Here is an 18,466-nt window from a genome sequence, read left to right on the forward strand (position 1 = left end):
ACCCTTTTCATCAATGTGACAAACTCTGCACACACGTCTTTCTGACCAGTGAAGTAACGAAAACAAAACCACATCTTTGGGGAGAGGAGGGGGCTTTAGATACAAGCATGCACATATTTTCAGTTTGCCATGACAGTGTCTGTCTCGTATCCATACACACTCAGTGTTTCAGTGTAACGGCGGCGAGTATAAAAGTTAATTAACAGTCGGTATGTGTGTGTGTGTCACTGCAGAGCTGCTCCATAAAGGCGTAACATCAGTGACCAACATGGAGGGTTGGGTGGGCCACCCCCTGGACCCCATCGGCACGCTCTTCAGCACCCTGATGGAGACGGGGCAGAGCAGCGAGGACGTCCTGCTCGACTTCTCAGGTACACACAGGCACACAACGGAGGAGGCGCCACTCGGATCCTTTACTTAGGCAAGGCACGTTTATTTACGCACGCAGCATACTTCATACACAAAGGCAGTAAGAACAGAAAGAATCTTAAAGGAAATGAAAAAACAGGCATAAATACAGGGAAGGGGGGCGGTTGAGCAATTAAGGCTCTGTCAAAGGCAGCGCAGAACATAAAGGTTTTTGGTACAGCAATTACTTGTAGAAGTCCTGCATTCAAAATTCTACTTAAGTAAAAGCACAAAAGTATTATCAGCAAAATGTACTGGAAGTATCAAAGTAAAAGTATTCGATCTGCAATCAAACGTCCCGATGCCCCACATCGATGTGTAAACTTGGTGTAGCTGCTGCAGGTGGTGTGGGCTGTTTCAAAATAGTTTAGTCAGTCTCCCCCCAACCCAGGGGTCACCATGATTAAAATGGGTAAACAAAAAAAAAAAAAAAAGGGGGGTTCTACTTAATTTAATACTAATTTTACCTCTTTGGGTCTAAAATGAAGAAACTATGTGAGAAGTTTAGAGGGGAAATGTCTTTTTGGTGGAACTGATAACACCTCAGAGACATCACACACACTTTCACAAGGAGTCACAAGCCAGAAAGGTTGGGAACCACTGCTATAGTCATTAATAATGCATTCTATTATGTAAAATCTTAATATGCAATCAGATTAATGTGGTGCAGTAAAAAGTCCTTTATTTCCCTCTGCTACTTCTTCTCCACCACAGTTCAGAGTAACAGCTCATGGAAATACTCTGGTAAATACCTCACTGTACTCTGGTAAATGTACTAAGTTACTGCTCACCACTGCAGGTACAGTACACAATCACATTTTCCTGCCTCACATGTTTGCACCGCAGTGATTGCGTCTTCCTGTCAGAGCGGCAGGCCCCTCAGGTTGCAATCAGCGGTGATGACACACAGACGTGTTGATTGGCCTGCAGACATCCTCCAATAACAGCTCATGAATAAGAAATGCAACAGGAAAAACACTGCAATTAAAATGCATTAATTATGCAGCGAGCACAGCCAGAGAGGACGGCCACGTCAGCTCTCAGTCACTGTGCATTTCTCTCGTAAAGTAGGAGAAGTGATCGGCAACATGTTGGAGCCACAGCATGGAAAAAGTTATGAAACTTTTCAATTAAGTCTCAGCTATTTATATCGCTGTGTGTGTGTGTGTGTGTGTGTGTTCGTTCATTCATTAGGGACTGTTAGGCCTCCTGGGATGAACTGTGAGGTCTGCCAAGACATCATTAAGCCATTAAAACATGTGATTACAGTCCTCAGGAGAATACACACTCTTAAAAAGGGACACCAGAATGAACAAATAGATCAATAGATCTATCAATACCCGGCTCGGTCCGCAGCCCGAAGGGTACATTTTCCTCCCCGAGTCATCTCTCACGCGGGGGTAGGGGTTCGATAGCTTTTTATCGAATCCGAATCCCTGATCGAATCTTCTCAAGTAGTTTGGTTGGTGGAGAATGAAGACATGTTAGTTAGAAAGTGAACTGTTTTTATTTCACTCAACGCAGTAACAAAAAATATGACTTCTACCTTCTTCTAATCACATTAACAGCACAATTGGGCATTTTAATCACGATTTAGGGACTAATTACCAGACAAGCCGGACACTAATATAAACTACGGTAACTAAATATCCAACCTAATTCGTGGACTAAGCTGCTGAGCTGAAGCAGTGTAGGGCTTTATTTTATCACAGCTCTGTGGCGTTCACGGACCCTGCCCTGAGGAATCTCGCTCCTCGGCGGGGCGGGGCTGCGCAGCAACACTGTCGTTAACAACAAACATGGCAGACCAGCTCAAACGTTACAAAGTAAACGAAGCCACTGCAAAGTGTAATAATATTTGTGTGTGGGAGCTCAAGAGGTGGTCGGGAGTCACTGGTTGAAACATCCAGCGTCCAACATGTTGAAGTAACAACTTGTGTTATTTCGACAACCTGAGAAGGACGAGTGCTCGGCCTCACCCTACGGCCGCTGTTACACTGTATTCTCTGTGCAGTGCAGCAACGAGTTCACCTTCAGGAAATATTAAGTGCATCGTGTATTCAAAACCTCAGCACTCCATTTGACTGATATTCACTTTAGCTTCTGCAGCGAAGTGCCCCCCCCCAGTGAGGAGTGAAATTCCTCAGGGCAGGGTCCGTGAACGCCACAGAGCTGTGATAAAATAAAGCCCTACACTGCTTCAGCTCAGCGGCTCAGTCCACGATTTAGGTTTGATAGTTAGTTACCGTAGTTTATATTAGAGTCAGGCTTGTCTGGTAATTAGTCCCTAAATCACGATTAAAATGAACAATTGTGCAGTTAATGGGATTAGAAGAAGGTAGATTTTTAAATATCAGGTTACATCTTTTATCGCGCTGAGTGAAATAAAAACTTTTTTTTTTTGGGCTAACAGACGTCTTCATTCCTCACCCAACAATCCACTTAAAAAAGATTTGATAAGGGATTCAGAAGGATTCCGATTTGATAAAATGCTATCGAACTCCATCCCTAGTAGTCAGTCTTTTTTTTCCCCTTTTCCGAGGCCTGTAGTCAGAGAAAGAGACTAAAGAGTCAAAGCGTCGACGGCCGCGGAGCTTAACGGATCCGCGTATTTCACCCATCCCTACGTCTCACCCTGTCCCCTTCTGCTTCACCCCCAGGCTCGCTGGGTTCGAGCAGGAGGACCGAGCATCCCGCGTTCCCGGCGCAGCGTTTCCTGGAGGAAGAGGAGTCGTTCGTGTCGCTGGCTGTGGAGACGGCTCTGATTGGTCTGGGGCAGCAGAGGGTGATGCCGGACGGCCTTTACGCCCAGGAGAAAGTGTGTCGCAACGAAGAGCAGCTACTGGCCAAGCTCCAAGAAGTGGCGTTAGACGACTCGTTGGTGAAGATCTTCCGGAAGCAAGCCGTTTTCCTGCTAGAGGGTGAGTAAGACTAACGAGGTGAAGCACTTGCCGGCTCTAGATTTTCTAATGTCAGGATTTGGTGCTTTTCTTTGTCTTATGGGACAGTAAACTGAATATTTTTGGGTTTTGCACTGTTGGTTACACAAAATAACAAGTAGACGTTGCCTTGGACTCAGTCGCAGCTTTTTGCTCCCTTTATATTTCCCTAACAATTATTACAATTATCGATTAACCTGCCAGTTATCTTCTCGGCTAACTGTTTTGTCTATGAAATAGTGGAAAATGCTCATTATAAATTAACCGAAGCCCAAGTTGTTGTCTTGAAATGCCTTGTTTTTCTCAGTTCATTCTTAGGGGCTTTGTAATCTTATCAGTGTATATACCATAGTATTTATGTATCCTGCTGCCAGAAATACTCACTACTATTAATCTTCTGCTAAAAATAGTCCCCAACAAATGTACTATTTCATCATGTGAGAGTAATATTTGCTAAAAACTAAAGTGCCCAGCTTTTTTAGGAATTGACTGAATAAAAGTTAAGAGAAGATTTAGCAGTTTTTTTTCTCCTCAATATTATTTGTCAATTTACCGTAAAGACAAGCTCCAAAACACAAATGCCGGATCACAAACCAAAGACAGGCAGTTTACAGTTTTGCTAAAGATGTGATTTTAGATGCACAAGACTTTTTTTTTCGCATTTCACGTTGTAGCTCTGTGTCATACTTTGGGATGATGATAATTTTGGATTGCAATCCCACATTTCTTTGCCTGTTTGTTAACAGACAGGGTATAAAAGTCAGAAAATATCGAGAGACGGACTGACACATTGTTAGTTTTGGTCTTTTCATATAAAAGAAAAATGTAGAATAACGTCAGCCTTATCCTTTCAAAAGGTGAATATCTTAAATTAAAGCAGTATTTCAGTTAACAGACTAATAACTGTACTTTCAAGAAACCCAATTATGAAACTAATATAAGTAATTTCCTATTCATTCTTTGTGTGCTACCACACTTTGGCTCTGACTAAAATTGCTTCCGCCTACAAAGAAGAACAAACTGTACAGAGAAATAATGGGTGGATCCATCGTAATGTCTTTTCCTTGAAGTTGTCAATGTTAAAACCCATCTGTGATTCTTGTAATTTTCCTTTGGCCTACATGTGAGTTCAAGTCCCTGCTGTGACGCACAGGACAAAAGTCTGTATATTTGTGGTGCCTAACGACGTATACTCATTCAGATACATAGCTAAGTCATACTGTTCGGATCACTCTGTGTATATAAGCAGCAGTATCAAACTTGTTGACATATCAGCCAGGGAGGTCACAGAACAGTCATAGAGTTAGGAACGTCCGTATTTGGACAGTGACGATGGATTTGAAACAAAGCCATCGAGATGTGATTGAAGTGTAGACTTTCAGCTTCAAGGGGTTTAACAAAAATATCACATTAACCGTTTAGGAATTACAGCCATTTTTATGCATAGTCCCAAAGGTAATTGGACAATTGAGTGAAAGTCAATTTCGTGGCCAGGTGTGGCCTGTTCCCCTCATTATTTCATGACAAATTAAGCAGATAAAAGGTCTGGAGTTGATGCCAAGTGTTGACTTTGCATTTGGTAGCTGTTCAAGGGAGTTCTGAATATGCTGTCCAAAGAGGTGTCAATGCAAATGAAGGAGGCCATCATTAGGCTGAAAAAATGAAACAAATCTGTCAGACAGATGGCAGAAACGTTGGGAGCGGCCAAATCAACGGTTTGGTACATTCTTTAAAAAGAAGGAATGAACTGGCGAACGCAGCAACACCAAAAGGCCTGGAAGAGCATAGTCGACCACTAAAGCAGATGATCGCAGAATTCTTTCCTTGGTGAAGAAAAACCCTTCACAATATCTGGCCGAGTCAAAAACACTCTGAAGGAGGTAGATGTATCATTGTCAAAGTCTACAAACAAGAGATGCCTTGAATGTAAATACAGAGAGTGTACCACAAGGTGCAAACCACTGGTTACACTCAAGAACAGAAAGGCCAGATAAGACTTTGCCAGAAAACATCTAAAAAAAGTCTGCCCAGCTCTGCATAGATGAAACCAAGATTACCTTGTACCAGAATGATGGGAAGAGAAGAGTATGGATAAGGAAAGGAACAGCTCATGATCCAAAGCCAACAAATCATCTGTCAAACATGGTGGAGGCAGTGTTATGTCATGAGCATGTATGGCTGCCAGTGGAACTGGGTCACTGGTGTTTATTGACAATGTGACCACTGATGGAAGTACCAGGATGACTGCTGAAGTGTATAGCCCTATACTATCTGCTCAGATTTAGCCAAATAGGACCGTGCTTCACAATACAGACGGATAAGGACCCAAAACATACTGCGAATGCAACCCGAGAGCTTCTGAAGGCAAAGAAGTAAAAATATTCTCCAATGGCCAAGTCATTCACCTGACCTCAACCCAACTGAGCATGCTTTTCACCTCCTGAAGACAAAACTGAGGGTTGAAACACCCACAAACAAGCAGCAACTGAAGGCGGCTGAAGTAAAGGCCTGGCAAAGCATCTCAAAGGAGGAGACTCAGCATTTGGTGACGTCCATGAGTTCCCGACTTCAGGTAGTCATTAACTGTGAAGGATTTTCATCCAAACATCAAAAATAATCCTTATATTTATAATTATGTTGGTTTGTCCAATTACTCTTGAGCCTCTAAAAAATGGAGGGACTAGGTATAAAAATGGCTGTAACATTTTTGTTAAATTACAAAAATTGTGTCACTGTCCAAATACTTACATACCTAACTGAGTGTGACATACCATGCTGCTCCTCAATGCACTGCACGCTGAAGTCTGTGAATTGACATTGATCTCTCTTCAGGTTGACTCTGTACGGACTGAACTTATCTTTGTATTGTGTCCTGTTTCCTCCAGCTGGTCCTTACAGTGGTCTGGGGGAATTACTCTACAGAGAAAGCGTCCCCATGCACACTTTTGCCAAGTATCTCTTCACCTCGCTGCTACCTCATGACGCCGAACTGGCGTACAAAATTGCACTGAGGGCCATGAGGTGAGTAAACTTTCAGTTGTTCTTATTTACATGTTTTTCTGGTTGTGTTGTCAACTGAACGAGTATGAATTAGTGATTGAATCGTGGCCCGTGAAACACTGCATCTTAACCAGCCGTCATTCCCGAGCTGCTCCGCTGCGTGATGTCACCTGACAAAAATCAAGATAAGCCCGTAACGACAACCCCTCTGCCACTTTTTCAGCTATACTGACATTTGAAACGAGCGATCACAGAGAGAGTTGGAGGCGTCAGGACTCTCCTTAACTTTACCGTCACAGAGCCCCCGACCGTCACTTGGCTGGTCATTGTTAAGCAAAAGCTCAGAAACACCAAGCCAGCGTTTTCAGATTTAGGCACTCCAGGAACTTCCACTGCAAAAACACTGTTTTAGTCTGGACGGAGAATTGAAACGGAGTGAAAAAATATGTGTTTACAAATGTAGCCGGCTTATTTTGGTTGGAACTCTTCGCAATTAGAGGAGAAACCAAAATAAAGAGAGAGACAGGGAGTTGTTACCCTTTAACTGTACCGTCCTTCTCTGCCTCCTTCAAGTCTCGTCTGGCTTGTGTGTGAAAGAGCGTGATGGATAGAGACATGGAGAAAGAGGCGGATTCAGGAGCTATCTGGGGCACTGTTTAATGACAAAACCTCCTTTTGCTGGAATATTCACTAAATAATTCAACACTGCTGAAACGACTTTTATAAAATGTGTGAATAATAAATACATGCTGTTGGTTTCCTCCCTGAAAGCCACGGGAAACTTTTATTTCCTCTCGTCCAAATTAGACCCCTTTGATTTTTCTAATATCTAAATCTTTATGTATTTTTTTTTTTTTTTTTAAATTCAAGACATGAATAACAAAGGAGGAATATTAAACTCTTGGCATCACTGCAGCTATAACAGCAGTGTGTTTGGAGGAAAAATGAACTGAGCTGTTATTTTTAAATCCATCCTTATTATGGCCTGAGGCAAAGATCCACGTGAGTTTATGTGGGCAGACACGCAAAGGAAAACTATTGATTGATTCTACAACAGGAGGATCGCTCTCTAATAACTTTTTATGTCAGTGAAATGTTCCTCTGAGCGGACAGACCAGTTCCTGTGCGTTTGCGTCTCTCTCTCTCTGTGTCTAATAAAGCTTTTCTCTGCGCTCAGGTTGCCGGTCCTGGAGTCCACGGCCCCCTCCGGTGACTTGTCCCGGCCTCACCATATAGTGTCGGTGGTGCCCAACCGCTACCCTCGCTGGTTCACCCTGAGCCACATAGAGACCCAACAGTGTGAACTGGCCTCCACCATGCTCACTGCTGCTAAAGGTACAAACGCACACATTATTATTTAGAGGCCCGGGAAGAATAGTCTCTTGGTATAAGAAAAATGTTTGTTTTCATGCCATCTTTTCACATTAAGAGGATGTTTTTCATGTCGTAACGACATACTCTCAGTTGGCAGTTTATTAGGTACATCTGGTTAAAACTAATGCGTTCTAGTACAATGTCCAGTTTGTCTTGAAACTGTTTTAGAGGTGTTGCTTCAACTTTATGATCATTTTGGAGGCTGTGGTTTGTGTCTGTTAATTTAGCCTGCTCTCGTTGTTATACAGTAAATGGGGTGAACAAAATAATAGAAACACCTACACTTGTCAGTATATAACGCAATACAATGCAAGAGCACCAACATCTTCCAAACCGACCATACGCTTGAGTCAACACCTCTCTAAAACAGTTTCAGCAAAACCTGGACATTATAACCTTAATGAGGGAGGATTTATTACGGGCCTGTTGTATTAGACGGCATTTGTTTTAGCCACAGTAGGTGTACCTAATAAACTGACAACTGAGTTTATTTTTCCGGTTATACCACGTGAATCTTTCACTGCTGTAACAACGTGTCACTTCATCTTGTTCGATCACGGAACCTTTACGTTATTACGCAAACAACACATCTCATTAAAAGAAGAAATGTTTCTGCACGACTCTGTTCGGCATCTTCTACCCGTCCACCGAAGTCATGTAGCTTATTTATGTTTCTACACAATCTCATACTTGCCGGTTTTTCCATGTTGCAAATAATTTTTAATCTGGACAAAAACATGGTTAACCACCTCTAAAAATATTGTATAGGTATTAATGTGAGCATGGTGGTGTGTCTGGGCAGTATGTGACTGGTGACCCATCACCCAATGTAAGCTGGACAGGCCCCCCCCCCAATGACCTTGCCCAGCACACAGTTAGGGTACAGATAAACGACGAATGGATGCTTTAACTCATTGACGTTTCTTGTTACAATGTGAAAGTCATGTCATTATTAACATGAAAAATGTATTGTTATAATGTGACAAGGAACGTTTTAATACATTAGTAATGTTACAGTCTACTAAAGTAAGGATTGTTGTGTGTGGGCGTAAAACAATCCTGTTATGTAAGAATGATGCTCGGGAAAATAATAATAGGACTTCAACCTCTCGGCCTTTGTTTGTTGTGTTTTCAGGTGATGCTCGTAAGCTACAAACAGTGTTAGAGTCCATCCAGAAGAACATCCACTCCTCATCCCACATCTTCAAACTGGCCCAGGATGCCTTCAAAATCGCCACCCTCATGGACAGCCTGCCGGACATCACGCTGCTCAAAGTCTCCCTGGAGCTGGGCCTTCAGGTAAACACACACACCCAAACACACACACACACACACACACACACACTATCATGCAGACTCAGCTAATCTTGTGTTTCTTACAGGTGATGAGAATGACCCTGTCTACCTTGAACTGGCGAAGGAGGGAGATGGTGCGATGGCTCGTCACGTGTGCTACTGAAGTTGGTGAGTTTCCCCGCCCCCCCAACAAAAAGTAACTGACCCTCACATGGCACATACGCAGCCGGTCCTCAATTTCACTCTCTCTCTCTCACTCACTCACACAAAACAAAAGTAGCTTTTCCTTTCTAGTCGACAATCGTCATTTTTGTTGCCTAAAACGAAAACTTCCAGCTGAGCTTTTAATGTTTCCATGTAAAACAGTCTTAAATATGTACTTGATATCTGCTGAACGAGGCTCAAGCTGAAGTCCAGCATCCTCAACAGTTAATGATACATGTAGGAGACCAATGAGCAGTATTGTTCTTGTATTGCAGTGTGGTGCTGCTTATCTGTAGTATTTTAGCACAGCATTATAAAATAAACAGGTGACCAAATGTTATTTTGCTCTAACATAAACCGGTTTGGATGTTAACTGTAGAAAAGCACACTCTGACGAGCAGCATAAGGGTTAGATTTATGCTTTATTGTTCTTCTGTCTTTTCGAAAAAAAAGACAGAAGGCTTTTAGGATGATGAGCACCAGCTGAAGAGTTTGGCAAATGCGACGTGATATTGGGTAACAAGTTTGGCTGGGGTTGTTGTTGTGTAAATGTCCCTAAACCAAATAAAGAGCAGGGCAGAGCTGCTAAATTTAAACTCTGACACAGTAGCGTCTTGGCTCCCGAGCAGTGACTTTATCAGTCTGAATGGGGCTTCTTCTAACGTAACCTGGAACCACTGCATAATGGGTCTTAATATATGCTGTTTTGCTTTGCTCACATAAGCCAGGTTTCCACCCAAATTAAATGAGAACTATAACCGAATTTCCAGAAAAATCATCAAAAGAAAATGCATGTATCAATCTAATACTTTTACTTAAATATTTGGAGTTGGTTCGCTGAAATTAACGCAATTTTGCCGCAATATTTGCCCAGAATATTCGGCACTTCCAATACACAAACCAACAGGTGAATGGACACACATTTATAGTAAGCTAGTTAGCTAGGCTTGCTAATGGTTGCAACTTACCTCAGAGTACACTATTTAATCCACTGCTTACACTTTTGCGTAACACTACCTTCGAGCTAGGTTTCTGAATCGCTCTCCTACAACAGTCCCACGCCCACTGCTTCAACATGTAGGAAAAGTCAAAGCTTGACAGGCCTACTGTGAGGAGGGGCGAGGGGATTAACGGACGTTGGCAAGAGTAAGTTACAAATAACTTGCAAAGACGTACGTGTCCGTGATGTTGTGTGTCCCTGTATACGCTTAGAGATGTGAGGGATTTTCGAGAAACACTAGGTCGGCCTTCTCAAGACCTTAAAAGTGGATTTCGGAGGCCTCTCAGCAGGAGGGAAGGAATGACTGGCAGAGCAGTAATTATGGAAGATTGTGGGCTTTGGGCCGATTAAGTGGGCCTTATGTTTGGACTCGAATACTGAAACCCAGCGGCTGATTTCCCTGAAGTGGACAGGAAGCTGGGACCAGAGGGGAAAACCCTCCTCCCAGATGATTTCTTGTGAATGTAGGGGAGTGACAAGGAGTCCCTGTTTCTGTGAGCAGAGTTTGAATGGATGCATTGAGAACATGCCAGTTGGTGATGTAGAGGTGGGGCCAGGCCATATAACGTCACAGCGTTAGAAATAGAATATCGAATTAGAGGGTAAAAAGCCATTGTAAGACTGGTGACACATTTTGTTTGTTGGAATTCTGGAAATATTTGATTTTTTGAGTACAAATAGGATAAAGGATAAAGTCTGAACAGAAGTATCCCACAGCCATTTCTTAATATCCGAAACAGCATACTTTTATTTGTCCGTTGATCAAATAGAGGCTCAGCTTGAAAATAAGGATTTTTAGTACTATGACCTGTACATTAATAGTGGAAGTTGGATTTTAACGTCTTCAGGGTCTAAAAAGAGCATCATAAATTTGCCAGCAGTAAGGAATTGTCAATTTTAATGCATTTTATATCATCTAGACTGCAGGATCTGAAAGGACAAGGCTGGTGACGTTTTATATTTTTGTCCCCGTCAACAAATTCCACAAAAATACAGAAGCCAACAATGTGTCAGTCCATATTCCATAATTTCTTTCAGTCTGTGGCACTCAGCCACAAGCTCTACTGCAACATAAATCTTTGAAAATGGCTCACAAATATATAGTTCAATTTTTTCGGGAAAGTTAAGATTTTTTAAAACAGCTTGGCACTGTAGTTTTTATTAATCATTACTCAAACAAGAGGAAATTGTGCATTTGTTGGGGACTATATTTAGCAGAGGATTAATCCACATTTTGAACTTTGGTGAGTATTTGGGGCAGTAGGACGGTGTGTGTGGGACTGAGTCAAAATAAATATGGGATTGGGATTTTAGGATTAATGAAGCATTCTATCAACTCACTAGGAGATTTTCCATCCATTAATTTTATGTGAATATATTTGAGTTGGCTCCTCAAAATGTATTCAGTAACCGTTTCCATTGCAATTTCTGGCATTTTACTTCCATCGATACACACCGACTTTTTCTACCTCAGCGAAGCATGAAATTTTGGTTTTGGTGTTTTCATGGGATTTGTTGACACTAAGAAAAATACAGGATATCACCAGACTTTGTTGTTTCACCGAGGTTTTCAATCATATTTTGGTCAAACCGTACCAAATGGAAGCACGTGAAATGAAAAAAAGTAGAGGACCTAAGATTGCCTTGGGGAACACCATAATGATCTTTAAAACAGGTGGACGACTTTCCATCCAGACTTAAATCTTTACTAAGATTTCTTTTCCTTTCTGGCTAGGTGTCTTTGCACTGGACAGTATCATGCAGAGCTGGTTCACCCTCTTCACCCCCACCGAAGCCACCAGCGTCGTGGCTAGCACAGTCATGTCCAACAGCACCATTGTCCGCCTGCACTTGGACTGCCATCAGCAGGAGAACCTGGCCAACTCCGCCCGCACCCTGGCCCTGCAGTGTGCCATGAAGGACCCCCAAAACTGTGCCCTGTCGGCGCTGACGCTCTGCGAGAAGGACCACATTGCCTTCGAGACAGCCTATCAGATTGTACTGGACGCAGCCACCACAGGAATGAACTACACACAGCTGTTTACAATAGCACGCTACATGGAGCACCGCGGTTACCCTATGAGGGCGTACAAACTAGCGACGTTAGCCATGACTCACCTGAACCTCAGCTACAACCAAGACACACACCCGGCCATCAACGACGTGCTCTGGGCGTGTGCGCTCAGCCACTCGCTGGGAAAAAACGAACTGGCAGCCGTCATCCCCCTGGTGGTGAAGAGTGTGAAGTGTGCCACCGTCTTGTCGGACATTTTGCGGCGGTGCACGTTGACGACACCGGGCATGGTGGCGCTGCACAGCCGCAGGAACTCTGGGAAGCTGATGTCTCTGGACAAGGCTCCGCTCAGGCAGCTACTGGATGCCACGATCGGGGCTTACATCAACACGACGCACTCTCGGCTTACGCACATCAGCCCACGCCACTACAGCGAGTTCATCGAGTTCCTCAGTAAAGCCAGAGAGACGTTTCTCATGGCGCACGACGGACACATCCAGTTCACACAGTTCATAGACAACCTGAAACAGATATACAAGGGCAAGAAGAAACTCATGATGCTGGTCCGAGAGAGATTTGGTTGAAAGAGGATCACAAGACCAAGTGGCCCCTTTTTTTTTTCCCCCCTCTTTTTATCCTTTCTAACTTGAAGTGAAAATCCACTTAAAACAACATTCGCACGAATCTTATTCCTATGGTTCGGGACTTCTGGGTCTGTGATAATTTGATAATGAACCGAAGTGGTGTAATTAAATGCACATCACAGTAAAGGTGCGAGGCTATTTAAACAGCAGCACCAGTGAGAGAAAATAAGAAACGCCTGCAAACTGACTCCAAGCCACAAAATTTATTAAAAGAGAGACAATGCTTTGATCTCAGTCGGATCTTTGTCAGGTCACGATGCTTAAAAAATGGATACTACACCCATATATATGATAACATATATAACATTATCACATATGATCTCAAAGCAATTAACATTGCAAGAAGGTAAATCTCAGTAGATGTATAAAGGCAATACATCAAAAAATGTAATTATAAGCTAGAAAAAGGGGGACTCTTAAAATGGATATTAGGCTTAGGCGGTATCTATTTTTTCAAACCTTAATACCTTCCCAACATTTTGCCAGGGTATACGGTACATAACAGTATTTGTAAATACTACTACTGATAATAATCAATTAATAATAATTAAAAAAAAATAATTTTCTAAAGGAGATGTCCTTGTCCAATTACTTTGACTAGTCTTGCTGGGAAAAGACCAGACCGCCGATCCTCCACATAATTCTTCTCATGGCCGTAGTAAGTTCCCTGTGTTAATAAATAAATTAATTTGCCCTTTTCCATCAGTGAATGAATACACGAAAATATCTGTGTTTCACATTACCTTACTGCAGAATGGTGTATTCAACGCCGGACACATGAAATGAAAGTAAGCTATATAAATATAAATACGAGCAGACACTTGGGCGGGACTATACCTTGTTCGGTTGCGGGTCGTCTTGTGGGAGTAATGGCTGAACAAGACACAATAACTGACCCATACAAATGAAAAAGGGCTGAATAATTTAGCCTAATGAAATCCTCTGGTGGTGCTAGAACGCATCGCGTTAACAGATCGTAACTTTGTGATTTCTAATTGACCGTGGTAAACCTAAACATCGCCCAAGGTTGATGGGTAATACAACCCAATAAAGTCCCTTCAGAAGATCTGCGTGCAGCGTGCACTGTATTTTATATTTGATGGTCGAGGCTATGAGGAGATAACAACAAGACCCTATACCTTAATTAAAAGTAAGTGAAGAGTTTTGACCTGACAAATTTCCGACAAGGATCGAAACTTGAATACATTTTTGAGACTTGGAGTCAGTGTGCCGGATGTTTTTCATCTAATGCGATAATAAACAGGATTTCCTGAAGGCAGATAATTCGATCCTTTCCTATTCAATTTGAGCTGGACCAAGTGTTAGCATTAGCACAGACAGACCCTTGGTTGATTTTACTGTTGGAATACTGATCGTACAGCCCAAGATGATAGGGATGAGATATGGAATATGTTTTAGGGTGAAGTTTCTCCTGAAATTGACAAGTTTGAAATTGAAGGAAAAAAAAGAAAAAGAAAAAAAAAAAAAAAGACTATAAACCATAAAAGCAAAACCTGGTATTGATGTGTATAAAACCATTGAGTTTGCAGAAGCAGAGAATTGTCAATTCATGGAAGTTTGTATGTTTCCCTTTATATGTATGTATGAAAGCAGGAGAGTAAGAGTTTTACACTGAGTATATACTGTATTGTCCAGTGGCAAAATGTCCACCTTGCACTCCTCCTAATTCCCTCAGCTACCGTTCACAGCCTCAAAGAGAAAAACAAACGGCTTTAAACCAAATGGAGCAACTCCATCTGAAGTGACGAGTACCTCTTTTTAAAAGGATCCAGCTTTACCCCCCCCCCCCGCAAAGTCCTCCCCCATCTGCCCAACGGAGTGAAAGTAAAATCTCCAAATCCACGATCAGATTTCATTTACTGGGTCAATATTTGTTTCTGCCATCTTCAGGCTTTGCAGTGTTGTCTCAAACGTTCGATGTGCTTATTTAACAGACACATTTGTCACGGAAACACCACAACAAACTGTCACAGTGCTTGCTCTTGTGGAAACTTTGCTTGCTCTTGTGGAAACTTTGCAACTGTCAACATACATTCTCAGGGATTTGTGTTAAAAAAAAAAAAACAAAAAACAAAAAAAAAAGGAAAAAAAAATAGAACAAAAGCATTTTATTGTCTTGTATATATGAAAGTATATGTCTGAATATTGAAAAAATGTATATGTTAACTAATTTATGACAGAATATTCTATGTAAGGCACAATACTTGAAGCTGCAGTACTTTTGGTTTTTGAAACAAGAAAAAAAAAAAACATATCAGAAGGACTTCAAAACTTCCGCCTTGCATTGCATCAGGGGCCACTTCAAACAGTAGTACATGCAAAGTTTGTGCTGGCGAGTTTGGCTCTGCAGACATGTAATGAGCTGCAGAAACCGGCCACTCATGAGACGGGAAGTGGGCATGCAAAGAGCGTATTCTCCTGAACACAGACGTGTATTGATCGTAGAAGTCGGAGAAAGAGAGGACTGTGGAGGCAGAGCAGCGACAACATTCAGCTGCCAAGCGCTGCCATATTCCAGCGGACAGAAATCTGCCCTCACGTCTCCTCCCGCAGTGATTCGGTCACAGAATTAAGCTGTTTAACGCCCAGTGTCCAACCCTCTTCTGCTAACATCTTCACCTTTGTGCAGGACAGACAGTTGGGTGAGGCTTTATTTTTCGAGTCCTGTGTTTTCCAGCTTAATTTCCTGGAAACTTTCCTCATAATTTCCTAAAGATTAGCTGGTATTTAGCTGCAAGTTACACGGGTATTTCCAAGAAAGAGTTCCAAATAGCGTGAGCCTAACGCTTCATTTTCCGCTAATTACAGTTTATTTTCCAAATAACCTCATAAGAAGTTTCCCTGGAAGGAACCAAATAATTTGTTAATAATTAGCGGTAAAACAGAGCGTGATCGGTTGGTAATTTTCCCGTTATTTCTAAATGCCAAGCTAGCACAACCTTGAGACTTTTATTCAGAGGAGAGCAGGTGAGCCAGATATGGCGACATGTGGAATATGTTTACAAACAAACAAACATTAGTCTCCAACAATAAATAAAAGAGTAATACATATTCCCCGGGGTCCGCACAGAGCACTTCCTCTCATGAAATTTTATCTGGATGTCAGTAATAAACTCATCACAACTGACCGAACTAAAAAAAACAGTCTCAGAACTTCGGCTCCATTTTTCCTGTGATTAGTACAGAGCTACATGGTTCCACCCAGGAAACTTTCGAGAAACTATTATTAGGAAATAGTGGACCTGTAAAATAAAGTGTTACCGTTACTTTCTACAGTTCATCGTATTTGAGTTTATAAGAAAGAAATAAAACATTATACAGAAGTAGTAGAAGACTTTAGCTTTATTTTACAGGTCCATTCTGTGGAAATTAGGTAGATACGTTGAAGTATAACTGCGTAGTCAGTGAAATTTGTAGCAGTGTGTTATATTTGTTCATCAGTTTCAAACAGGAAACTTAAATGTCAGTTAAAAGAGTGTTCACTGATTACAAAGCAGATCTATAATGTTTGGCAGATCAAAGTCATGACGTTTGTCTTGATATTAAACTGATGGATATAACGTCTCTTTATGAACGACTTTTTGATTTTTCACTTAGTTGCTTCATAATTTCCAAGTTGTTTCTTCAAAACTTTCTTAAAACAAACTGTAGCAACTCACACTTTCTCCATTTCCCTTTCCCTTGTAATTAGTACCAAGTCGTGTAGGCCTTTCTTGGAAATATCCAGCTAATTTTTAGGGAAAGTTTCCAGGAAATTATATGGAAAATAAAGAACCCGTCGAATAAAATGTTACAGAAAGTTGCTCTATACTGTAGGTTTTGACTGTTCCACTTTTCTTTACACTTTTTGTGTTTTTTATTTCTCCTCCTCTTCAATTGTTTTAATTTCTCTCTAGAATTCCTCACACAAGAACAGCCTTCTTTCTTGCCTTGTCTTAATGCTTTAAAATAACCAAATGGGAGTTCTAACTACCAAACCTTTTGCATACGCCAACCGACTTTGGTTACAACCTTTTAGTGTCTTTTAATTTGTAGCTGAACCGGCTCCGTATTCTGTGCTTTAAAAGCTCATTTCATCTGTTTTTTCAGTGTCGTCTCTTAGAGGTCTGTTTGTAGCTCCTTTGTTTAGAAACGAAATATACTCCCGTTTATTTATTACGTTTGGTAAATGATTGTACAACCATGTCAACATGCTCATGAAGTTGAAACTAAGATTTGATACACTGATCGATTTATTTATGTAACTAAATCACTGTTTTATAAACTTGTTAATGAATCAACATTTTGTTTTGATTAAATTAGTTTTTTGACAGCAGGATGACGTGTGTGTCCTTTATTATTTAAGCGTCGCATTTTTCTTTAATTTGTGTGAAAATTTGCCATCTTTGATTTATTATTACAATTTATAATTATGATAAGTTATAAGTTAAAATAGGTTTTGATGCATCTATCACTTATCTAAAAGGAGTAACTATTCTAAAGGAGTTTTACAAGTGTTTCTATCATCTAGAAAGCAATGAATTAAAAAAGGTAAAGAAATCCACATCGAAATCCACAAATTTGACCTTTTTGGGCATATAAATGAAAAAATTAGCTATATGAACTGTGTATTAATTACAGCATTACAGGAGAGTAAAATAAAACTCTTCCATCATCTAAAAGGGTCAAAGATATTTGCTTTTTAGTTTCAAATAACTTTTTAAAACAACTTCAGTGTAAGAGAAAATACACATGGCTCAGTTAAATCAATTAAAACTAATGGTGCCGAAATGTAACAGTTCTAATTATTAATGGAGATTGATTATAATTGAATGTCATTAACAGATCCTCTGACTGTCTTATATAAAGCAACAATATGAGGCATTCATGGTCAAATTTTACTGTGGAAAACATGATTACTCTTTCTTCTAAATACAAACGAGAGTTTACAACATAACTATTATTACACGGTTGACAGTTGAGTTGGTTTGTGTATTGTAACGTAACTTTGGGTATTCCTGTGATTATACCCTCGTGTCTGGGGGTTTCCGTGATGTAGAAGTGAGCGCAGGCACGGTTATTGAATGAGGCCCCTGGTTTCGGTTTAATGTGCATGTAATCATCATCATCTGTGAGTGCGGGTGTGTCTTAACTCCTCATTGTTTCAACTCCTCTCCGTACTGACTGGCGTAACCTCAACGGGTAAAGGTGAAGGCATGTTGGGGTCTGGTCTGTACTTTGCTGCATTTTGCTTTGCCGTTAAGCGGGAGTACAACTTAGGATCTGGTTCACTGGGGTCAGACTTTCCCTTCCCTTCAGTGTGTTGATCACTTCATTGTTCACCATTAGATTTCTTGTTCTACTAACTACGTCGCTCGAGTTGATGGCACACCTGCACACATGATCAGATAACCCGATTAAGGTGTTTACATGCCACAGTATCCCCAGAGTACTCCAACTTGCATATCCAGGTTTCTCAAAACCCAGATGAGGTAATACCAAGGTTTCTAAACCCAAGTTATTACTGGGACACATCCGGTCCCATGACCAGAGAAAGGTCTTGGGATGGGCATCTGACTTCCACAGG

At 41.3% G+C, this 18,466-nt stretch overlaps 1 protein-coding gene and 1 long non-coding RNA gene across 4 annotated transcripts in view; one reads left to right on the forward strand and one right to left on the reverse strand.

Annotated features, from left to right (window-relative positions):
* Nucleotides 1-14,021, forward strand: part of zswim6 (zinc finger, SWIM-type containing 6) — a 53,669-nt gene extending 39,648 nt beyond the window's left edge. Inside the window, exons 8-14 of the mRNA XM_040157480.1 lie at nt 234-371; nt 3,069-3,329; nt 6,233-6,368; nt 7,525-7,682; nt 8,857-9,020; nt 9,104-9,185; nt 11,957-14,021. Coding sequence (XP_040013414.1) covers nt 234-371; nt 3,069-3,329; nt 6,233-6,368; nt 7,525-7,682; nt 8,857-9,020; nt 9,104-9,185; nt 11,957-12,819 — 1,802 coding nt within the window. The 3' untranslated portion in view covers nt 12,820-14,021. The remainder of the gene's footprint in view (nt 1-233; nt 372-3,068; nt 3,330-6,232; nt 6,369-7,524; nt 7,683-8,856; nt 9,021-9,103; nt 9,186-11,956) is intronic.
* Nucleotides 8,905-18,466, reverse strand: part of LOC120806379 — a 45,824-nt gene continuing 36,262 nt past the window's right edge. For all 3 annotated transcript variants that reach the window (XR_005709691.1, XR_005709690.1, XR_005709689.1), the window contains 2 exons: nt 12,340-12,756; nt 8,905-9,014 (listed from right to left, as the gene is read on the reverse strand). This is a non-coding gene — a long non-coding RNA (uncharacterized LOC120806379). The remainder of the gene's footprint in view (nt 9,015-12,339; nt 12,757-18,466) is intronic.

The sequence above is a fragment of the Xiphias gladius genome, chromosome 20, assembly GCF_016859285.1.
Source record: "Xiphias gladius isolate SHS-SW01 ecotype Sanya breed wild chromosome 20, ASM1685928v1, whole genome shotgun sequence".
NCBI lineage: Eukaryota > Metazoa > Chordata > Actinopteri > Istiophoriformes > Xiphiidae > Xiphias > Xiphias gladius.